Raw genomic sequence first — 21,890 nt, forward strand, 5'->3', positions numbered from 1 at the left:
TAGAAACAAGAGAGAGGTATGCCAGAGGGAAAGGTGGAGCTGCAGAAAGAGCCATAAACACACAGGTACACTAGAGTGCAGGGGAGATGCAGAAAGCAGCCTAGAGAGCCAAGCCGGCAACACAAATAAGAATCAAGAGGACAAGAGCACATGGCTACAGCACCGAAGTCAGGTATGAGCAGCCTAGGACACCGCCTCTGGAGCAGCCTTCACAAAACAAAGCAGCAAACTGAAGAAATACACACAATATGTTCTTGGAGACTGTGTATAAACTACACCTCAGTAAGGTACAATTTTCCTTTCTTTCTTTTTCTTTTCTTTTTTTTTTAATTTCTTTATTCTACATATCCCTGGCAATTCTGGAACTCACTATGTAGACTAGGCTGGCCTCAAACTCACAGAGATCCTCCTACTTTTGCCCCCCAAGTGCTAGGATTAAAGATGTATGCCACCATGCTCAGAAAGGTACAAGTTTTAAAGAGGCAATCTAAAGATAATTTTCTAATTTTTCAGAATTCAGCACTAGCTAAACTAGGAGAGCAGTTCTCCAGCAGAAGGAAAGTGATGCCAGATGGAAACGCTGTTCTTTCCCAGGGATGCAGATAGGAAAGAAACCTGGGAAAAATCAAGCCTGTGTCCACTCACCCAAAATCCTAATGCCATTTACTGGGCAGTGTGCACACAAACTAAGGACTCACTGCAGTGGGAGGAGATTGGCTTAGTAACCTCTAACACACACCATGTGACTGAGATATGTACGGTTCCAAAGGCACAAGCTGAACCATGAACACAACACTCAGTGAACTTGGCTGTTAGGTTCTAAAGGTGCAGGCTGCTTAGGAGTCCATCTATATGACACAAAACAGACCCATGGTTGCCAAGAGACAAAAGGAAAGCAATGCCTTTGAGGGGGCCAAGAGAACTGGGCCTGCATTTCCGCTGTGAGTCTCCCCTGTAGACAGGCTTCCAGGATGCCTGGCATCTTCTTAGGCTCAGAGAACTATATTCCAGAGAGTAGTTTTTACTCTTGTAAATGCCAAAAGTTCCTAAAGATGAGCAGAATAAATAATGCCAGCCATTTAAGGTAAAAATAGTCACCTATTTCAAGATGCATTGCTCAGAGAAAGGAAAGGCTATGCGACCACAGCTGCACAAATGGGAGGACAAGGACGGAGGGAGGAGGTGAGGTGTACAGGAGGGCAGAGTACACGGCAAGACACAGGTGCCAGCGCAGAGCTGCAGGAACAGTCAGAACCAACAGCAACAGGAAAGGAGTGCTAGGCAAGGTCCAGAAAGAGAAGGGCCAGGATTACAAGAAACAAGAGCCAACCAACAGCAGCAGCATGATGCTGAGCTGAACCCAACACCTTCAACTACACAAGGCAGGGTGTCAGACAGGATTAAACTAAATATGTACACCCAGCCATCCACCATCTCCAAGAAGTGTGCTTCAACTGGGAGAGTTAAAAGTAGGAGATGAAGCCAGGCCTGGTGGTACACACTGTTAATTCTAGCACTTGGGAGGCAGAGGCAAGCAGAGATCTGTGCATTTGAGGTCAGCCTGGTCTACAAGCAAGTTCCAGGGCACCAGGGTTGTTGCATAGAGAAACCCTGACTCCAAACAGCCCACACACAAAAAAGGAGGAGATGAGCCAAAGGATGCTACTAACACACTACGTAGTCTAGGGGTGGAGCATGTGCTTGGTGTGGATGAGGCTGTGGGTTCCATTCCTGGGGAAGGAGAGCAAGGGAGGGAGAAGAAATGAGGGAGGGAGAGGAGGGAGGATAAATTCCATAAAATACACAAATTACTATGACAGGAACAAAATGAAAGGGAAGATCTGAATGGTTCTATTTCTAAGGTAATGTTAGTAATTAAAGGAAATTGTAATTGGTAATAATACTGGCAATTAAAATAAACTGGGAATGTAAAGCCTTCCCACAATTAAGAGCAACAAACAGCAGACTCGAGTGGGCACACCAGCGACATAATCCTACCCACACTTTAAGCAGGAACTGCTATCAAACTTATATGAACTCTCTCAAAACAGGCTGGAGTCACCCAGCAGTCAAGACTGCTCATCCTCTAAGTACCTGAGCCTAGTTCCCTGGCACCCACATCACTTACAGGATCACAGCCACCTGTAATTCCAACTCCAGGGGACACAACTCCTCTGTGCACTCAAGTACATGCTTGCAGGCATGCGTGCACAGGTGCAAACACACTTAAAAACACAGTAAATCTTCGAAAAAAAATATGATAAAAAACAGTGTTCATTCCAGCACTCAGGAAGCAGATGCAGGGGGAGCTCTGTGAGTTCAAAACCTGCCTGGTTTACTTAGAGAGTTCTAGGACAGCCAGAGCTGCCTTAGCTCAAAATAAAAATACATACAGAAACAAAATTTAAAAACAATGAAGGAAAGACACATAAGGGCAGCATTTCCCTGAATCAGGCCCAGTGACACACAGTCTGGTCTCAGCACTGGGATCTTGGTGAGCCAGCCTGGTCAACAGAGTTGAAGGCTAGGCAGGGCTACAAAATGAGACCCTGTCTGAGACACTCAGAAAAACAAACAGATGAAAACACAGAAGAAACACAGATTGGCAGCTTTCATGAACACGAGAACTTTCTCCAGAAAAATTAGCAAACTGAACCCAGGACTGTGTGGTCACAAGAATGTAATGTTCAAAGTGAGAGCAGCCACTGACGAAGAACTGGTGAAGGTTTTGCTCTCAATACCTATACTCTCTCACCACCCCATCTAGTCAGGTGTCACAACCATATGACAGGCAGGGAGGGGTATGTGACATTCCAGGGAGCCTCTGGACAGTCTGGGACTTGGAGAACATGAGCCTACTTGGGCAGCTGAACACACTTCCTGCTCACAGCTCTGTGAGCTGACATCAAACATCCACGAGCTCTGACTGTCAGAAAGGTTGACGGATCCTTAGAGTGGAATATTACTCAGCAAGAAAAAAAATGAAGTGTCTACCTGTTCTTCAGTACTGATGGCTCTTAATGTCAAATGTGGGAAGCTGGTCACTGAAGTCTGGACACTAGAATGTTATCTGAAATGCCCAGATAACCCTGAATACATGGGTTGGACAGGAGCTGCCAGCTCCGAGGGAGTGTGGAGTAGTAAGGTGACTGCTATATGGTACAGAGTTTTCTAGAAAATGAGAACCATGTTCTAGAATTGACTGGTGATGGTGATGGCTGCATGACTGTGAATGACCCAAAACCACTGAGCTGCAATACTGTAGGAATCAATGGCCATGGCCCACAGGTTCTACCTCAGCAAAACTGCTATGGATATGAATGACCAGTGACCAGAAGATGCGGCAGGGAGGAGTGACAGGGGGCAGGAAGTTTGGGGACCAGAAGATCCATGTTGCTCAAAGGTTGGTCCTGCAGCTGGGCCCTACAGACACTAACAAAAGCTAAGGTGGCAAAATAATTTTCAATAGGAAAACAGAAAGGGCTTTACAGCCCTGAAGGGGGGACTTATTTAAAGTTCTGGTTACTAAGCCATTGGAGAATTTGGCAGAAACTGAACTCCAGAACAGGCCCTCTCAAAGGTGTGAATTTGGGACAATTCCAAACATCCATACAGAAAAGACAAGCTCCCGGCTTACCCCACACCTCACACAGAGGGAACCAGTGTTGTGAATGTGAGGAGTGAAGGCAGACCAAGCTCTGGGCAGACAGGATTCCAACAGGCCAGACTCAGGCTTGAAATCCTGGCACATAAAAGATGAAGCAGAACTGCAGCAAATCCAAGGCCAAACTTGGATACACCAAGAGACCCTGTCTCAAAAAAAAAAAAAAAAAAAAAAGAAAAGAAAAAGAAATAAAATCTGAGGAACTTAATGAGGACCCAGGAGATGAAGGCAGGCAGATCTTGGTGAGTTCAAGGCCAGCCTTATCTTCATGGTGAGTGAGTTCTAGGCTGACCAGGGACCTTGTCTCAATAAAATAAAATAAAATAAAATAAAATCTTTAGTTAGCCATTGAATTATAAATACACTGGTCTTGCTGGACACGATAGTTCACACTTTTAATTTCAATACAGGAGGCAGGGGCAGGCAGGACTCTTGAGTTTGAGGCTTCGGCCTACACATGAGACTCTGTCTTAAAAATAAATAAATAAACATTGGTCTCCAAAAAAACTTTACATACCAATACTGCAATACATACACTGCAATACACATGATAATACACACTGAGCTATAGAAAACATTATATATATATATATATATATATATATATATATATATAATTTGACAACTTGTTAATAAATCTGAGCAGGAACTCGTATATTTTTGAGCCTAGCCTAGAGATAGCTGAGCCATCTTTCTATCCCTAGGAACTCTTAAGTACCATTTATAAAAATACAAAACAAAAACCTGGACGAAAGGCTGGAGAGATGCTGTCACAGAAGACCCAGGTTCAACTCCCAGCACCCACATGGTGGCTCATAACCATCCTTAACTCCACTTCCAGGAGATCCAGTGCCCTCTTCTGATTTCTGTGGGCACCAGGCATGCATGTGCCATACATACATACACGCAAGCAAAACAGTCACACACACACAAAATAGATCTAAAAGAGGAGGAGGAAGGAACCAACTTAAAGAGGAGGAGCCTAGACACTAACTGGCACCACACTGATGGGAGTGCAGCGCAGACCACTCACGTGTCGAACAGTAACTCAAAAGCCAAGCGGTTACCCTTGTGGGGACCCCTGCAGGGAAACTGAGATCCCAGGAGACAGCACTATGTTCCAAAGGAGCAGTGGTGGCACAAGCCTTTAATCCCAGCACTCAGGAGGCAGAGGCATGTGCATTTCTATGAGTTTGAGGACAGCCTGGTCCACAGAGTGAGTTCCAGAGCAGCCAGGGCTACACAGAGAACTCCTGTCTCAAAAAGACAAAAAAAAAAAAAAAAAAAAAAAAAAAACAATTAAACAGCACAGGTAAGCCATGTCTCAAAACTGGCTTAACTGTCCAGAAGAGAAGCTCAGAGGTTAAGAGTGCTGTTCTTGCTGAAAACTCAAATTCGGATCCCAACACCCATCTCAGGCCATTCAAAGCTGCCTGTAACTCCAGCTCCACATTGACAGGATGTCTCTGGCCTCTGGGCTAATGTGCACACACCCACACACAGAGAGACAAACAGATACACACAATTAAAAAAATAAAAATAAATCTTTAAAAAATAATAAAAACTGGTTTAAGAAGATAAACATGGTGGCTCATATCTATATTCTCAACACTTGGGAGACTGAGGCAGAAGGCCTAGGCCAGCCAGGGACACATAGTGAGACCCTGTCTCAACAAAACAAAACAACTGCCTGAAGTAGAAATCTCAGGATTCAAGGGCAGAGGGAACCATGGGGACAAGACCTTCCAAGATCAGGGACAACCTAGGAGGCCACCACAGTAGGTGTCCAAGGGGTCAGGGCAGCCATTTTACTGAGATAGTCAAATGGGCAAGCACTGTCTTTTCACTTAGCCACAAATGCAAGATATTGCACTTTAGATGGGAAGGAGATTCTCCCTTAGCAGCCAGCGGCACCCCTACTAACGCTGACTTTCCTTCTTGGGCCCCACATTATCTAAACCAGGGATAAATGCACCCCTGACAGTTCACTCTGAGCTCTGACTATATGTCCCTGCCCAGCCCAAGAGTGACAGTGGGGGGTCTGCAGAGTCAACACTCTTACCCAGCCCCTCTCTCCACTCTTGGGGAGGTGTAGCAGGAACACCTGTGAGAGGCACCATGCCAGCTAGCCATGCAGAGAGTCTTACTGACTGCATCATGCTAGGAAACCTGGGAGACTGTAAGCAGGACTATCCAGGCAGGGGCTCTCCTGGCCACACTGGCTCTGTGCAGGCCTGGACAGCCTTACCAGCTAAGGCATGAGATGGCTAAAGCACAAATGACCACACAGGTCTCACTGTGTTCCATACAGGTTTATGGTAATAATCTGCCACTGCTCCCCTTTCAAACACCAAGGACCACCTTGGGGAATCTCTTTTAGAGGGCAGAGTCAAGACGATCATGCCACTATGTGCTGGGACAACTCCCAAATGGTGTTTATCCCTGTCAGGTGGAGATAGTGTGTAAGGGCTCGGTGAGTGGCCCCAATTTCCCTTAAATTTGGGCAGCTCTCACATGGTAACCCACAGGGATGGACAGAATTCCCCTGGCTTAAAGAGTAGAATCAGGGAGAATGGGCAGACCCAATAGTGTGTACCCTCAAAGGAAAGATGGCATAAACACCAGGCAGAGTTTGTCTCAGACTTCTAGTGAGCAGCAGCTGGCAGCACAACTAAGCGTCTTCTAGGGCAGAGAGGAGCTGGGCTTGCCATCAATGCCTGCTGGAGGCTTGGGGGAAGGCAGGGCATGGGGAGCTCCATGGCCTGGGTCAGGGTTCCCATGGGAAAGAACAGGGAGGCCTGCTGGTGATGTCATGCCCTCTTGGGCTTACTACCTTAACTCCCAGCCTGCCCTACTACAGGAACCCCTTTAAGCTGGCATGACCTTGACCCCAACCACAGCTCAGTAACTACTCATGGTGCCCAGAAAGTGAAGCAGCAGCAGGCATGCTAAGAGACTGAGGGGTCAGATTTGCCTCCTGGAAGCTATGGACAGAAAGCCTTGGGAGCAGAACCTTGAGCACAACCAAGGCCCTTGGTCTTCCTAGCCCAGATCCCACACAGCAAAGGGCCTGATGCGGTAACTGAGAAAGCCCTGGGTTTGCCATTTGTGAATGGACAACATGACCCAGCCTGGAGCTCTGAGAGCTCAGATAAGCTTCCTGTGCTAGGGAAGGATGGGGTGGGGTGGGGGAGGAGAGGGGAAGTGGCTTGAGCTGTGGCTGTGTCTGTATCCTTGGCTATGTGGGATCCAGGATTAGGACATCCTCCTCCTGCTCTTGGGGTACTGACCACAGTCACACTCGAGGCAGACAACTGACATCCCTATGGCTCGGGGAGCAGTGGATCCATAGTGTGTAGATGTATATTCTTCACTCCTGGAGAGACGATGGACACCTGCCCGTGCTCTCTCAGTGCTCTCCCTCTAATCCGGCATGCAGCTCCCGAGTGCCTGTTGGCAGCATGGCAGGGCCAGAAGCAAGTTGTTCTGCCCTTTGCCCTGCTACAGTCTCGGGCACTAGAAGGGTGACCCCACACTGGTTGAGATAAATGGGGTGGGCAGGAAGCAGAGATGGGCATCCTGTTGGGTAAACCGAAACAGTCAAGCCTCTAGAGCATAGGGCTCTGTCCCGCCACAGAGCTTCTCAGTGGCCTTGCTTCTCACATCAATGCCTGACATCTAAGATCAGAACAGGAGGCAGAGGGAGGGGACTAAAATGGCTCAAGACACAGCAGGGCTGAGTTACCAGGGTGCCGCATTATTTAGGGAGGAGGTTTAGACAGGGTCTAATGTGGCCCAGGCTGGCCTGAAACTCCCTGTGTAGTCATGACCTTGAAGCCCAAACCTCCTGCCTTCAGCTCCGGACCATCATGCCTGGTTTCAGAGTGTTACATCGAGGCATACTGGGAACAGCTCCTAAAGAGCAGGGTAGCAAGGGAGTCCTAGCCACCATCACACCTCAGGACATACAGTGGACATTAGGTCCCTGAGTGGCATGGGTCAACCCCTTACTTGGGGTGGGAAACTGAAGCCAGAGAGACTCTTTGTAGGGGCACCTGAGAATAATCTGGAATCTAATAGCTCAAATTCAAGCATCTTGTCTGAACAAGGAGCAATGGGCCACCCACCCCAGGTGGTGGGTATGAAGCTATTCTGAGATAGAATAGCTTCAGACACAGGGAGCCTATAGCTCCACGGTAGGGGCCAGGCCTTCCCTCTACCTGCTCATCCCATGGTTCCCTTCTCAAGCACACCCTGGGTAGGAACGTCACCACCAATAACCTAGATTTTTAACTAAGAAATTGCACACCCCCTTCTCTGCCCCACTTACAGACCTGCTGAAGAGAAAGACACAAGGAAACCTAGACTGTGCACAGGGGCCAATGGAGCAGGGCCAGACACATAGCCTGTCTAAGATCAAGTACATCCCGTCACCACAAAATGGGTCAAGCAGGATCCCCTTCCGACACCCCAGACCCCACAGAACACCCTTGGTGAGGTCCCTGCCCCACAGCCTCTGAGACTCAGAACTATCTATGAACCAAGAGAGCTGAAGTGTTCAACTGGCCTGACCAAGGGTAGCTGAGAGCTTCCCGTCCTTCTGTTCCCACCCTACAAATGCCAGCTCTGTAAAACCTTCCAAGGCCACTATCCAACTGGCTCCTCAGAAAACCTGTTGAAGCAACCAGGCTGTCCCTGTGCAGGCAAGGTTAAGGAGTCGGCTGGCCAAGCATCGAAGAGCAGGTTCAACACACAGGATACTGGGCACACTTTGCCCTGTTCCCACTCTCCCAGTGTGCCACAGCCGAGGTCACCCTGGAGAGGTAGGGGCTGTGCAAGGATGGTACTGAGGGATGAGGAGAGATCAGATCCTTTCCTGGTTCTGTGGAATACCGGTGAGCACCCTCTGTCCTCGGCACACACTGATTCTGCCCCAACCTCACGGCTGTGTCCAGCCATCAACATGGTGTGAAAGGACTCTAGTAATAGCCCCTGCACTACAGCCTTGGGGTCCCAGAAACAAAGGGTCTTGGGTCCTTCTCTGGCCTCCTAACTGATGATAAGCAGGAATGGAAGACCCTATACATTGGTGGATTCCCTGGGGTGGATGTGCTCACTCTGAGCAATGCAGTGGCTAGCATGTATCTTGCTCTCAGGAGAAAACCAGCTCCAGTTCTCCCCATGAAAAGGAAACAGAAGCTATCTATGCAGACCCAAGAGGGCCAGAGCCAAATTCTGAAATACTTATACAAGCATACAAGAGTCATGAAACCCTAAGGGGATTCCTGAGCCACTGACACCCTCAGCTCCTTCATTTGTTCAATACAGGCAGAAACTCTACACACTACACGGGAACTCTGACAGACTGTTGACCATTACCACATGCACAGGGCCCGAGCTCCTATCCAACTCCTCCAGCCCAAACACCTCGCCTGCAGCAAAGTGACCATGCACACCAGCCACAATCACCATACACTCTCACCATGCAACATGCCCTCTGTTTGCAAGGATGGCATGGTGCCAGACCCTGCTGTGTATTACCTGCATAGTTTCCTGTCGCCTTAATGTACATCTGGCCATACTGCTCCTCCACCATGGTATCATAGGCTTCATCATCCTCCTCATCCTCCTCGTTGTGGTAGGAGGTGGGGCTGTCGGTGGTGGGCAGACTGCTGGCCCCAGGACTGGTCCGCTCCCCCTGGGGATAGGGTACCTGCTGGATGCTGGGGATGAGAGTGGCCAAGCTGGGCACACCATAGTAGGAGACGCGAGGCAGCTTCAGAGGGGCTGCGCCAGGTGTCCCTGCCACACCATCTCGAGGGCCCGTCTCCAGGGGGCGTTTAGAAGCCAGGCCTGGGCCAGTGGCAGGTGGCATCTCCATGGCTTCATGCTTTACTCGGGTCAAAAGTGGGATGGGCACAGAAGGGGATGCGACGTAGGCCGCGGTGGCCGGTTGCAGCTGGTTGCAGGGACTTTGGGGCTCCGAGCTGGCATCCTCGATCATGGCGGTCTGCGAGTCACAGTGGGGTGAGCTCACCTTGAACATGAGGTCTGTGCCCCGCTCCACGATGTGCTGGATCTGCAGGAAGCCCGCCGTGTACATGACCACCAGCTGCTCGCTGGCCGCCATGGTAAGCTTGCCTGTGTAGCAGAAGGACAGAATCTGCTGGAAGCAGGCAGGCGGCACCGTGCCGGGCAGCTCAAAAGCACTCTTGCTATTACCACTGAAGAGGTCTCGGAAGTAGAGGCTGCTGGCAGCCAGGACTGCACGGTGGGCCTTGAAGGCCTGGCCTTTGACCACGATGGACACATCACAGTAGAGGCCCAACAGGCGCTGCTCATTGAGACAGCCAAGCACTGTGTTCCCAAAGTTGGGGATCTCGATGTGCAGCATCTGAGACATGGCGGGTGCTGTGGTGGGCGGGCCTGAGACTCAGCGTGGGACAGCCTGGATGAGGCACATCTGTAGAAGGGACACTGTGGTCAGTTAACTGCCAGATGCCCCCCACCCCATCTAGCAACCTGCTCCCAGCCTCTGACAAGGGAAGGGAAGAACACTGCCCTGCTTAAGTGGTCTCCTTAGCTAGAACATTCCTCCCAGAAGGACTGGGGGGGTGAGGGTGGTCCTCAAAAATCCAGACCCTGGCTTGGAGGCAGGACAGAATGATCCTGACCCCTATGCAGGCATGAGAACCTGCCCCATCACCTACCCCATCCACAGCACCCATGGACTGCTCCCAACAATCCTGAGGGCAAGGCTCCATTCTCCCGTCTCTGAACCCTCTGAGAATAAGACAGGAGTGAGCTGAACAGACAAGTTACCCACTGATTGGGATGGGAGGGCTAAGAGCAGAGCCCAAGAGTGATCTCAGGGACTCCGGTCTAGAGGGAAAAAGTTCCCTGAGCCAAGAAGCCCCTCGCTGTGTAGCCTTCCGTGAAAAGGACGTCCCAGAGCAGGGAGGGCTTTAGTTTCAGGTTTGTTTTTCCTCTTTGCCCGCTGAGCAGCCTGCGGAGGGCACTCTGAGGCACTGCAGAGCTGTCCCCCTGCCATAGCCCTTGCTCAGCTTTAAGCTTCCTCTGACAGATAAGGAGGGACAAGGAACGTCAGGAAGGTGGACTGAGGCTGGGAGAACTCAGTGGGCTCCTTCCTCTACTCTTTCCTTGCGGACAGACCTCGATCTGCCGAGTGGAAGGGCTCTGGACGCACTCTGTGCCTCCTGGCAGCTCCGGGCTCCCCAAACCAGAACCCAGGTCCTGAGCACCCTCAGGCATGCCAAAGGACTTGGTGCTTGTCGCAGAGCAGCCTCCCGCCTGTGCGCCCTCCCTCCGCCCCACTTCCAAAACTGGCCAATCCCTGCTGGCTTGGTCCCAGCCCAGGTAACTAGAAGGGTCTCTGGACTAAGCCCGCCAGGGGGCCAGGGTGGGGGCAGGCCGCCACTGTTTATCAGCACAGGACTCTGCCGATGGCGGGTGGGGGGTGGCGGGAGAAGGCGCAGGCCCTCGCCTAACTCTGCAGAGCTGCACAAAGGGCCGCTGTGTCCCACGGGAGGAAAGTGCGGACGGCCGCAGAGGCGCCGGGTGGCTGGAAAGGAGGGCGGAGCAACCCTGCGCCAGGAGTTGGGCAGGTGGGCGCAGCGCCGGGGTGTCCTGCAGTACCCCCGCTGCAGAGAAGTTGCTGGGCTGGCCCGCAGGCACGACCAGGAGAGGAAAGACCTACCTTTAGCGACTGTGGCCGGCGGCAGACACTGCCCACTCAGCCTGGCAGCAGGCTCCGGTACACCGGCCCGCCAGCTGCTCGGGGAATGCAGCAAGGAACCCTGAGGTGGGGAGGGCGTAAGGAGCCCTGCAGGAGGGTGGGGGTGGCAGAGAGCTGGGCGCTGGACTCAGCGGCCACAGCTCAGCTGCACCCAGGCCGGCTCTCCCGGGCAGCGCGCAGCATCTCAATGAAGCAGCCGGATGCAGACGAACATCCAGGCAGCTCTCGGGAATGAATAGCCGCCTTTGATTTGGGAGCTGAAGTAAATGCCAGCTCCCAGCCCCAGCTTTAAAAACAGTGGCGCGTTGGTGCCAGAGGAATGCACGGCTCCGGGTGTTGGTGCAAGACAGACTTTTGATGACTCACTGCAATGCAAACAAAGATGGCAGAAATACTGTACTGTACGTGGAGAAATGCTTCGTGGTGCCACGGCAACTGAGACAGCTTGGAAATTTATAGTGCAGTTTTGCATATGAATTACCCAGTAAACTGCCTCCCTGCCATCCTGTACAGACCCAGTGTCAAAGCATTTAAACTATTCCAAACAGTCTGCAGAGCTGGCAGCGCGTCTAACTTAACTCTTCCTGGGTAGCAAGAGGCTGAGCTGGAGGGCTAGGGAATGGGGAAGGATGACAGCACCAGGGTAGGGAAGGGGTGCAAGCACAGCCGGGAGATGGGGGAAAAGGAAGGAGAATGCCAAAGGGGTCCTAAAAGAGGCACAGACTGGGAAGGGATTAGGACCCTAGAGCTATCTCCCCTACTTCTCAGGGCCTTAGAGCCACATACTCTGCAGGGCCACAGGCTCCATAACAGTAGGCCTGTAGGTCCAGACCCCTGGCCCCACCCCAAGCCCATCTTCTGATCCCTGAATGGCTCTTTAAGAAAGGTGCAACTTTGTGGCTAGGCAGACCCCTGGAGATGTGCCTGCTCCTCCCTCCACCTGAAACACTTCTTGGAAATAAAGACCAGCAAGCTGAGTAAGGTGTCTCCGGTGCCCTTTAGAAGGTCTTTTTCTGGCAAAGGGTAAGCATCTCCTTCCATAGCATTTGCTTAATTGCAAGGGCCGTGGGGAGAGCTACTGGACAGCCTGCCTCAGTTTCTCCCACTGTTACGAACTGTGTTTCCAGAAAGAATATATTCTACCTGCAAGAAGGGAAAGGGTCAAGGTACTGGTACTGTCTACTGAGAAGCAGTACTATCAAGGTGACACAGCCTATGAGGAGGTGGTAGCAGTAATGGTCTTTCATTCCCAGTGTACCCTCCAAGGCACCAATAGAACAACAACAAAAACAAAAAAGAAAAAAGAGCCATCTGGCACCTCCTTATTTACACACTGTGGGCTCCAGACAAAAAGCCACTGAACAGGGATGGGAGAAAAGCCAGGTGTGAAGCTGCCAGCAAGACAGCCCCCTCCAAGCCTTTGTCCTCAGGGTGGCCATGAGGTTCCCTAGGACTTGGGGGCTGCACACTAGTGCTCAGTCCTGCTGAAGAACTACTCTCTACAAGGCCAAGAAACCTAGGGCTTGGCAGGATCACCTCTGGGCCATACCTTACTCAGAATAGTCCTTCCATCTTCCTTTTTAGTGGCTGCTTCCTTCCAGAAACCTAACAGGCAAGCCTCACAAGTCCAACCTGGGCAGGACTAGGTGTGCTCAGATCTGTATGGGTCCCTGGCTGACCACTGGGCCTAGCTAGAGAGGGACTATGCTACTCACAGACACACAGCACACAAAGCACATAAGAGACAAAAATTCCTAGATCTACAACACCCACCAGAGGGAAGCTTTCCCCTCAGAGCCGCAGCTTCTGCCACAGGCAACCCCAACCAAACAGAAGCTCTCCGGAAGCCTGGCCAGGGGGCAGAAGCCTGCAAAGCTGCAGTATGACCCAGCTCTGGTCCCAACACAGAAGGGTAAACTGATCAGTAATCAGGTACAAAGAATCAGAGGATAGAGTGAAGCTCCCTGGAACAGCCCCTTCCAACAGTATAGGCCCTGGCTTGTGGGCCAAGTTAAGTGCTATGTCCCACCAGCGTCAGCCATTTCCTATGACCTGCATTCTCTGGTATCAGCTGTGTACTGGGGTCAAGGTGGACTCTGGGGAAGTAACTAAGCACAGGGAGAACCATAAAGCTTAAAGGCCTGCTACTGCGTAGACTGATGATGTCTATGATTTGTTTTGACCTGAGCAGGTGAGGCATTTGTGTCCATACCTCAAGGACTGGCGCCTAGAACCTGGGCAGTCCAGCTCATACAGAGAAGGGACCATTATTCTCCCAGAAGATGATGAGGCCAACTTGGTCTCCAGGGACCCAGGACAACTGGCTCATTTGCTACCTTGTCCTCAGGCCACCTGTGCTGGCAACGCTGATGCCTGCACCCAGCCTGCGAGAACCGGACAGGAGCTGGTTTTAGGTTGCTTTCTTAGAAGCCTTGGCTGGGGCAAAAACAAAGCTGAACTTTAGGAGAAAAGAATCAAATAAAGGCTTGGCTTACACTCCAGGAGCATGAAAATAAGACTAGCCAGGGCTGCGGCTGGGGCATGAGGGAGCCTTGCACCTAAGTGGGCCAGAGTGTGGCTGCCGGCTCCATGGGAAGGGCAAAGCTGATTCCAGCCATAGGGGTTCCTCAGGACTCTCCACACCAACCCTGTGTAGTGATGTCCAACTGTGCTCTCTAACTTCTATTCTTCTGTAACTCGATTCCCTTACCCCCTGAGCCCCATCCAGCAAGGCTCCTCTCCATGGTGAGCTATGCTACATTCATCTGCTTATGGAAATTTCTACAGTCAAGTAGTAAATTAGCACTCTGTCTCTACTTACCCCATCTATCCTCACAGTGTCTGCACTAATAAACTGTTTCTTCATGACAGTCTACAGGATGGCCCCAAAGCCAAGTACAAACCCTGCTGCTACACTTACCTTGGGACCCTTTCCCCACTTAGTGGAGGCTCCTGAGAGTTCTCCAGAATAGGAGATAGATGAGGTCTCTATAAACAATTCTTCAAGGAAGGGTAGGGTGCTAACACTTCCTCGAAAGCACCAAAGCCAATAGGTAGATGTGGACACTGATGAGGCCACACTCGGGACAGAGGTGAACCAGAACTGTAACCAGAAATATTGCATACAGAGGCCAGGCAGTGCTTTGCCAGAGTCCTGTCCCCAATCAAAAGGGGTATCCTGCCAGAGTCAACTTCACAGGAAGGATTTTAATGAATGCACAGATTTCAGCTACACAGCACCCCAATGTTTACCTGGGCCTTAGAACCACACCCCTGGGAAGCAAAGGCACAAAACCACTCCAAGGATATATCCAGAGACAGGACAGGCTCACCAATAAGCAGCAGCCACCCTTCCTAGCACCCTCAAACTAGTCTCAGCTCCAGAGCCTGTAGGTCCTGTCTGGAATCTGGCAAAAACCCCTCCATCCCACAAGGACTCTGGGAACTTGCTAGACAGAGCCTCAGCACTGTGAAGGATGGTGGTTGGTGTCTGCATGATGACTACCAGCAAGGAAAGAAAGAAGAGAGAAATTCAATTATTTTGCAGGATTTAATTTTGTCAATTTAATAAGAAGCCCTGAACCTCAGCAAACACACAGGTACTGCCATGCAGCTGCCAAGGGAAGAGGAAGGCACAGTTTAAGGGAGCCCCTCCCCAGGCAGTCTCACACACCCCAGTCAGGCCAGAAGAACCAGGAGGTTTGTGCAAGGCACCTACCCCAGGAAGGACTGCAGCTGCCAGAGGACACAGGCAGGAGCATGTGCAGTTCCAGGAACACAGCCTGGTAGGAGTTCAGTGAAGACAGCAGAGAAACCCCTTTCTATCACAGTGTAGGATAGGGAAGGAGGTAGGAGGTCTGCTTCCTTATGGATTCCTTCCCAACAGCTGACTAGACACAGCATCACCAGGGAACTGTGGGGACTGTGGATTAGGGTCCTGGCTTGGGTGTGCTCAGGTCTCCAAGAGCTGGGTGAGGCACCAGGTTGGTCCTGAGGTTTGCATTAAACTTTTAAAATACCATCAGGCAGAGCTGAGCTGCCTGAGGCCTTGCTGCTAATGGAATCTCTACCATCTTGCAAAAGGACCCAGGCAAGTAGAAGCAGAGGCTGCAGGATGTGATCTTGCCTGTCAGTGCCCCTTCCCACAGTGCTCATGCTAACTGCATATGCTGCCTGCCCACCTGAACCCCTCTAAATGCTACAAAGGAGAAGACTGGAATCCCAGACCTGGAAGCTGCAGGCCCAGAGCATGAGTCATAGACACCTGATTATCAAATTCCCTGGCTTCCTAATTTTGACATCCAGTGTCATGGGAGTCTTTGGTCATCAAATAACAAGAGCAAGAAGGTGAAGTCTGGCCCTGTTCAACTGATTGGACCGGAGCTAGCACTGCATAAGGTCCCCAGGGCTCTACCACAGAGGAGAATGTATCTCAGCCTCCATACTTGAAAGAGAGGAGGCACAGGGACCTACCTTCTCAGCTCTGGGTCACAAAGGAGGCAGTTCTCCAACATGACAGGTCCCCTTGGAGAAGCAGGGAGGGACCACATAAACCCCTTTAAACAAAGCTCTCTCCTGCCAGACCACAGGCCTGGACCAGCATCAGCCATAAAAGCCTGTTTTAACTACACAACACAAGGTTTGCCTGGAAACTTCTTCCTTCCTTCCTTCCTTCCTTCCTTCCTTCCTTCCTTCCTTCCTTCCTTCCTTCCTCCCTCCCTCCCTTCCTCCCTCCCTTCCTTCTCTCAGAAGGAAAAGGGAAGAAAGCCAATTCAAAAATTGGCTTGTCAATCTTTTCTCCCTTGCTCTTTTTGCTCTTCCCACCCCCTCGTGTGTGTGTGTGACATGAGCTGTGACCACCCAGCATGAGGACTCCATGGAACACAACCACCCATGCCAAAGGATCACAATGACAGACTGTGCTACCCCTCCTCATGATGGTCAGTCTTATATCTGACAGCTCTGGACCTTGTGGGTTGGTATGGCCTAGTAGAACCTTATAGCTACAGGAAAGAGCAAAAGCAGGTAACACTTCTAACATCTACAGTGCACCTGAGGCATAGACACCTACCCCAACTGGTCTGTGTAGCCTTGTAAGCCAGTCGTTCTCAACCTGTGGGCACTATATCAGATATCCTGCATATCAGATATTTACATTACAATTCATAACAATAGCATAATTACAGTTATGAAGAAGCAACTAAATAATTTTATGGTTGGGGGTCACCACAACATGAGGAACTGTATTAAAGGAACTGCATTAGGAAGCCTGAGAACCATGGGGTCTAAGCACTAAGGCTTTTAAATGACAGGTGCTAGGGCAATCAAAACACTGCATGTATTGTAGAATCAGTAAATCACTCAGAGATGAGGTGCCGTGTACTAGGACTGCCCCCCACTGGCCTACCACCCTCCTGCTGTACCTGACCCTTGGCTTCCCAGCCCTGCAGACCCACTGTGCAAAACTCTCTCGTGAGCCACAGGCTGCTTCCAGAGGTTTCCAAAGAATTAAGCAATGTTTTGAGAAGAGGTGACAATCTTCCCCACTCACATTTGTAATTTAAGTAACATAAGCTTGAAGAGCGTCTCCTTTGGGCATAGTTTAATAACTTAAAAAGCCAGAGCAGCTTGGCATGCACCTGCCCTCTCGGCCCTCCCTGAGAAGCAGAAGCGGATCTGCTCCTGGCCCACCAGGGCTACTCCACAGCCACCAGCAGGAGCAGCTGTCTTTGCTTACCCCTTTCGCTTGTGGGCCTGCCAGAGGTCCCATAGCAGCCTGTGACCTTGACCTTCCCCACCAGAGCACCAGAGAGGGTAACCTGGATGCCAGGTGCTGTGAGGAGGTGGGGCAGGGGATAGCATAGGTGCATGCTGGGCTATGGGTCACCCAACTCAGTACAGACATCCACTTTCCAGAACACCCCATTTTTAATATTCATAGAACTCCTCATCTGCATATCATGCCATAAATAGTCAGAGGCGAGGTAAGACACAAAGATTCCCTGCATTTCTAATTATGCTTAAAAAGCTAATGTAAATTAGAGACACAGAGAAGCACTAAATCAGCTGGGAGGACTCAACCCAAGAGCTCCCCCACCTCCATGCCCTAGTAAGGTAGCTGCTAGTGACAGAGGTCCAAAGGATCCAAGTATGACTTTGGGGAAGTCAACCTCGCCTGGGTGTGTCCCTGAAAAACTGAACCATAGGCAACTTTCCATTCCCTACCCAAAACAGCAGCCCCCCACTTCTTCTAAAGAGCAGCAGGCACTGAGCAGAGGAAAATCTCTTAAAGACTTCGGTGGTCCCTGAACACCCACATTTAACTGGCTAGACACACCCATCAGAGCTCCCTACAGCTCTGCCTGGGAGCTGATTTCTGGGGAGAACCAAATGCTTCCCTTCCTGGGGCCATTCCTGGCTGTAGGACCAGGAAGCTTGACAGCCTTGCTAGACAGAGCACAAAGCCAATGAAGGGTCCCAGGGCTTAAACCCACCCCAACCCCCAGACAACAGCACTGTCCCTTGGAGGGTCCAGCCCTGCACAGGTAGATGAGGCACAACTCCTCTACCTTCAGGGAGAAGAGCATAGAGACAGGATGGAAAGTTCTGGGCCAGAGGTGGGGGCAGATACCAGTGATTGTGGGCCAACCTAGAAATCCATACTGCTGCATGTGGCACTAACCTGACGGTGACATTTAAACAGACCACAGAACTCTAAGAACAGAGAAGTTGCTGGGACCCCGTCAAAGACACCCCAATGAGCCCTGGACCAAGATACTGGACTAAGGATAGCTCTCAGTGCTCAGCCATTCCCAGGGTCAGATAGGACCAGGGTCCCAGTCAAGGGCCAGCTCTATGTGCTGAGAACAGAAGACATGCTCAGGGTACTCCTGGTCACCAGACTAGAGCAATACAAGGGCCAGAAGTGCTGAGTGAGAGGCCAGGGGCCAGTCTTTAGACACCAGCCCAGGCAGACCTGTCTTGAACTGGACATATCAAGTCAGTACCATAGAAGACTAGGGGACATGGGCCTGAGCAAGAGCCTGATGAAATTAAGAAGAGTAGAGAGGAGGGGCCTATAGATATCAGGCTCAAGAGCGAGCCAACCCAAGCACAGGGGTCACGTGCTGTATGCCCTTACCATTTGTAGCTCAGAGACACTAGCATAGAAGTTTGCTTGCACGTGCCTGTGTGTGAGCGTTTCACACTCTCCCAGCCTGAGTTAGTGCCCTCAGCCTAGGCCCCAGCCTGACTTCCTCCCCAAGAACAGTATGCTGCATCCTTCCCCTCTAGGAGTGTGCTGGGAGGGCTGACTTGGAGGACCTGCCTGAGGCACAGGCCCAAAAGACACAAGGGTTACTCTGATCGCTGTTGGTGAAACGACTGCCACCCGCATCTGCCCTGGCAGTAGGCCCAGAACTATTTTTAAGCCCATTTACTAGAAATCCCACAAATTAAAGGAAATATGGATAATGCAGCGGGGATCCTGGGGGCCAAATTAAGGCTGTACAGAGCCGGTTTCATGTTCCACACTAGAGTCTTCACTGGGAAACCCGTCTGCAGAACTCCTGCATAGCACACACTGAATTCGGGGAGGAGGGCTGGGGACTTGCACTGGGCTCAGGGAGTACAGAAAACACCCAAGCACCCAGGCTGCTGGACAGCAGGCCTAAGTGCCCAGCTCACAGGGCTTCTCTCGACAGGGAGTTCCAACAGCAAATAGCAGTAGCAGCAGCCACTCTTTCCAGAAAGTGAGGTGTCTCTCACGGCTCCAAGAAGCTCAGGCCCCCAAGACTCACCACCTATCCATCCCTGCTAATGTGGTTCAGGGACCTCTCTAGCCTCATCCTCCTCCAGGAAATAATGAAAGCCCTTTGGGAAGGCTATGGGTGATGCCCCTATCAGCCACTCCATGTGGCTCTCACAAGCCAGGGGACCAAGCTGTCACCTCCAGACTCTACTGCCCAACCTGAGTGGGTGGGAGCTGACAGTAGGAATGGCCAGTTGTGAAAAGACCTAGGCTGTGTGGACCCTTAAGAATCAGGCCTAGGCTGGGTGTGGTGGGACTCCAGCGGCAGCGCCAGATTGGTATTTGTGAGTTCTAGGCCAGCCTGGTCTATTTAGTGAGTTTCAGGACAGCCAGGGAGAGATAGAGAGATACTGTCTCAAACAAACAAAACAAGAATCAGGCCCACGTCTGATAGCCTCCAGGGACAGAGGACTCAGTCACCAAGGCTGGATACCTGCCAGGGACCCTGTTCTGCCACTAAATGCTCAGCCCTACCACACCTAAAAGGTACAAATTAGAGCAAGACAGAAAGGACAACACAAGCAACATACCTTCAACCACACAAGAGGTAAAGCTAGCCTCCAGCTCATTCACTGTAGTCATAAAGGGGTAAACTTACTAGCTTGAGGCTGGACTGAAGAAAGGCAGGATGGGACAAATATGGGCTGGTGAGTGTTGATCACAGGAGGCCACACAGCACATACATCCTGGATCCAGGCAGGCTCCACTGATGATAAAATGGGTCTGCTGGGCTTAGGACAAGCAAGAACGCAAAGGAGATGGACCCTAAACTGTGTAAAATCAATCCCATGTGTTAACAGACTGAGAAAAAAGATCAAAGCAGTGGGGCAAACCAGGTGGACTGGCACATACCCACAATCTCAGATTACCAGGAGGGACAAGGAAGATTATAAATTCAAATTGAACCTGGGCTACTTAATGAGACCCTGTCACAAAATAAAAAGCCTAGGGACAAGTGTAAGTGGAGGGACCATCCAGCCTTGTCCAGAGGAAGTCCCTCTGGCTTGCTGTTTACCTGGGCAGCTATTTCCAGAATTCCCTCTTTGGAGAGATATAACCACCTAACCACCTACCCTATCACCACCCCATGAGGCCCCAAACTCCACTGTGGCTTTCTCAGACCCTAGCTCCTCCAGGCAGCTGCCACAATTATACTTGCAGGCCTCTGTTGTTTTTGTCTCAAATAAAATTGTCCTCCAACTTCCTTCTAAGTCCATCTTAAAATTGTTTTTTTATTATCAAGACTAAGAATTAAAAAAAAAAAGAAAGAAAGAAAAGGCCAGGCACAGGGATGTATACCCTTAATCCTAGTGCTTGGGAGGCAGAGGCAGGGTCAGAGTTCACAGTCCTCACAGCCACCTGGCACAGAATGGGCTGCAGGAGTCTGTTGTCCCAAAACAACAGATAAGACAGAGCTGGGCCCTACTGGCTCACAGATTGAACAAACTGTTCTTAACATCTACCATCTTATGCCTGGGTGTGGTAGTGCACCCCTTTAATCCCAGCACTTGGAAAGCAGAGATAGGTGTGTTCAAGGTCAGCCTGCTTTACACAGTGAGTTCCAGAGCAACCAAAGATATACAGTGAGACTCTGTCTCAAAACAAGCAACCATACACACTCCTAGTCTAAGCAATAGTCATTCAGACTGTGTGGTACTGATAAAAAACAGGTGCAGATCGCTCAATTAGAAGAGTCTTTAAATGAATTCGTATGTGCATAGCCAATTGATTCAGTAAAGATGCCAAACCTTTCAATGGGGAAAGGACTTTCTCTTCAAAATGTGGCTCTAGAACACAGGGATAAACACACACGAGAGGATGGAAGCAGACCCTTGCCTCACACCAAAACCAAACATGAACTCAAATGCATCAGAGATCTACATAAGGGCTGGGGAGAAGGCTCAGAGGTTACCAATGCTGCACAGGCAGGAGGACCAATTTGAATCATAAAAAGCCAGGCCATGGTGGCATGTGACTGTAACCTAAGACTTGGAGGGATGGAGACAGGTAGAGCCCAGGGGCTTTCTAGCCAGTGATTCTAGCCAAAACAGAGAGCCCTAAGTTCAGTGAGAGATGCTATGTGATGGAGAATGATTAGGGAAAATACTGGCTACACACACACACACACACACACACACACTTATATATACACCTGTGCACGCACACATGCATACTCTCCCAACCTTACCCACAAACACACAGTAGGGGAATCTATGAAGGAATACCTGCTAGTCATATTTCTGATGTGGCTTATACCCAAAATACAGACAATGTGCAAAGCATCTAAAGAAACTTTCCATCAAGAAAATGGTACAAAGGTCTACTATGCACATAAAACACTCAATATTGTTAGCCAGCAAGAACATGGAAGTAAAAACCACAGTGAGGAGCTGCAGAAGCGGCTGGGGGTAGGACGGGACATGTGCTTAACATGTAACCAGGTCCCTGGCTTCCATCATCAGCACCAAAAGCAAAACACAGAGAGCACCAGAGACAGAAAGAGGACACCACGAGCAACACAGAGAAACCCTGTCTTGAAAAACCAAAAAAGAAAAAAGAATCAGGGGCTAGCCATTGGTGGGGATGTGCTGGATGGGAAATGCTGCAACCTCTTTGGGAAACAAGCTGCAAACCCCTCCAAAGGTTAAACAGTATTTCTG

At 50.5% G+C, this 21,890-nt stretch overlaps 1 protein-coding gene across 3 annotated transcripts in view; it reads right to left on the reverse strand.

Moving 5' to 3' along the window:
* Nacc2 (NACC family member 2) overlaps positions 1-21,890 on the reverse strand; it is a 68,301-nt gene that overhangs the window by 26,915 nt on the left and 19,496 nt on the right. Inside the window, exons 1-2 of one of the 3 annotated variants that reach the window (XM_021641084.2) lie at positions 11,382-11,795; positions 9,206-10,127 (exon numbers count right to left, since the gene is read on the reverse strand). In XM_021641084.2, coding sequence (XP_021496759.1) covers positions 9,206-10,067 — 862 coding nt within the window. In that variant the 5' untranslated portion in view covers positions 10,068-10,127; positions 11,382-11,795. Of the gene's footprint in view, positions 1-9,205; positions 10,128-10,374; positions 10,400-11,381; positions 11,796-21,890 lie in introns of those variants that run through there. The other 2 variants (XM_060389697.1, XM_021641085.2) reach the window with 2 other exon arrangements.

The sequence above is a fragment of the Meriones unguiculatus genome, chromosome 8 (genome assembly GCF_030254825.1).
Source record: "Meriones unguiculatus strain TT.TT164.6M chromosome 8, Bangor_MerUng_6.1, whole genome shotgun sequence".
Lineage (NCBI taxonomy): Eukaryota > Metazoa > Chordata > Mammalia > Rodentia > Muridae > Meriones > Meriones unguiculatus.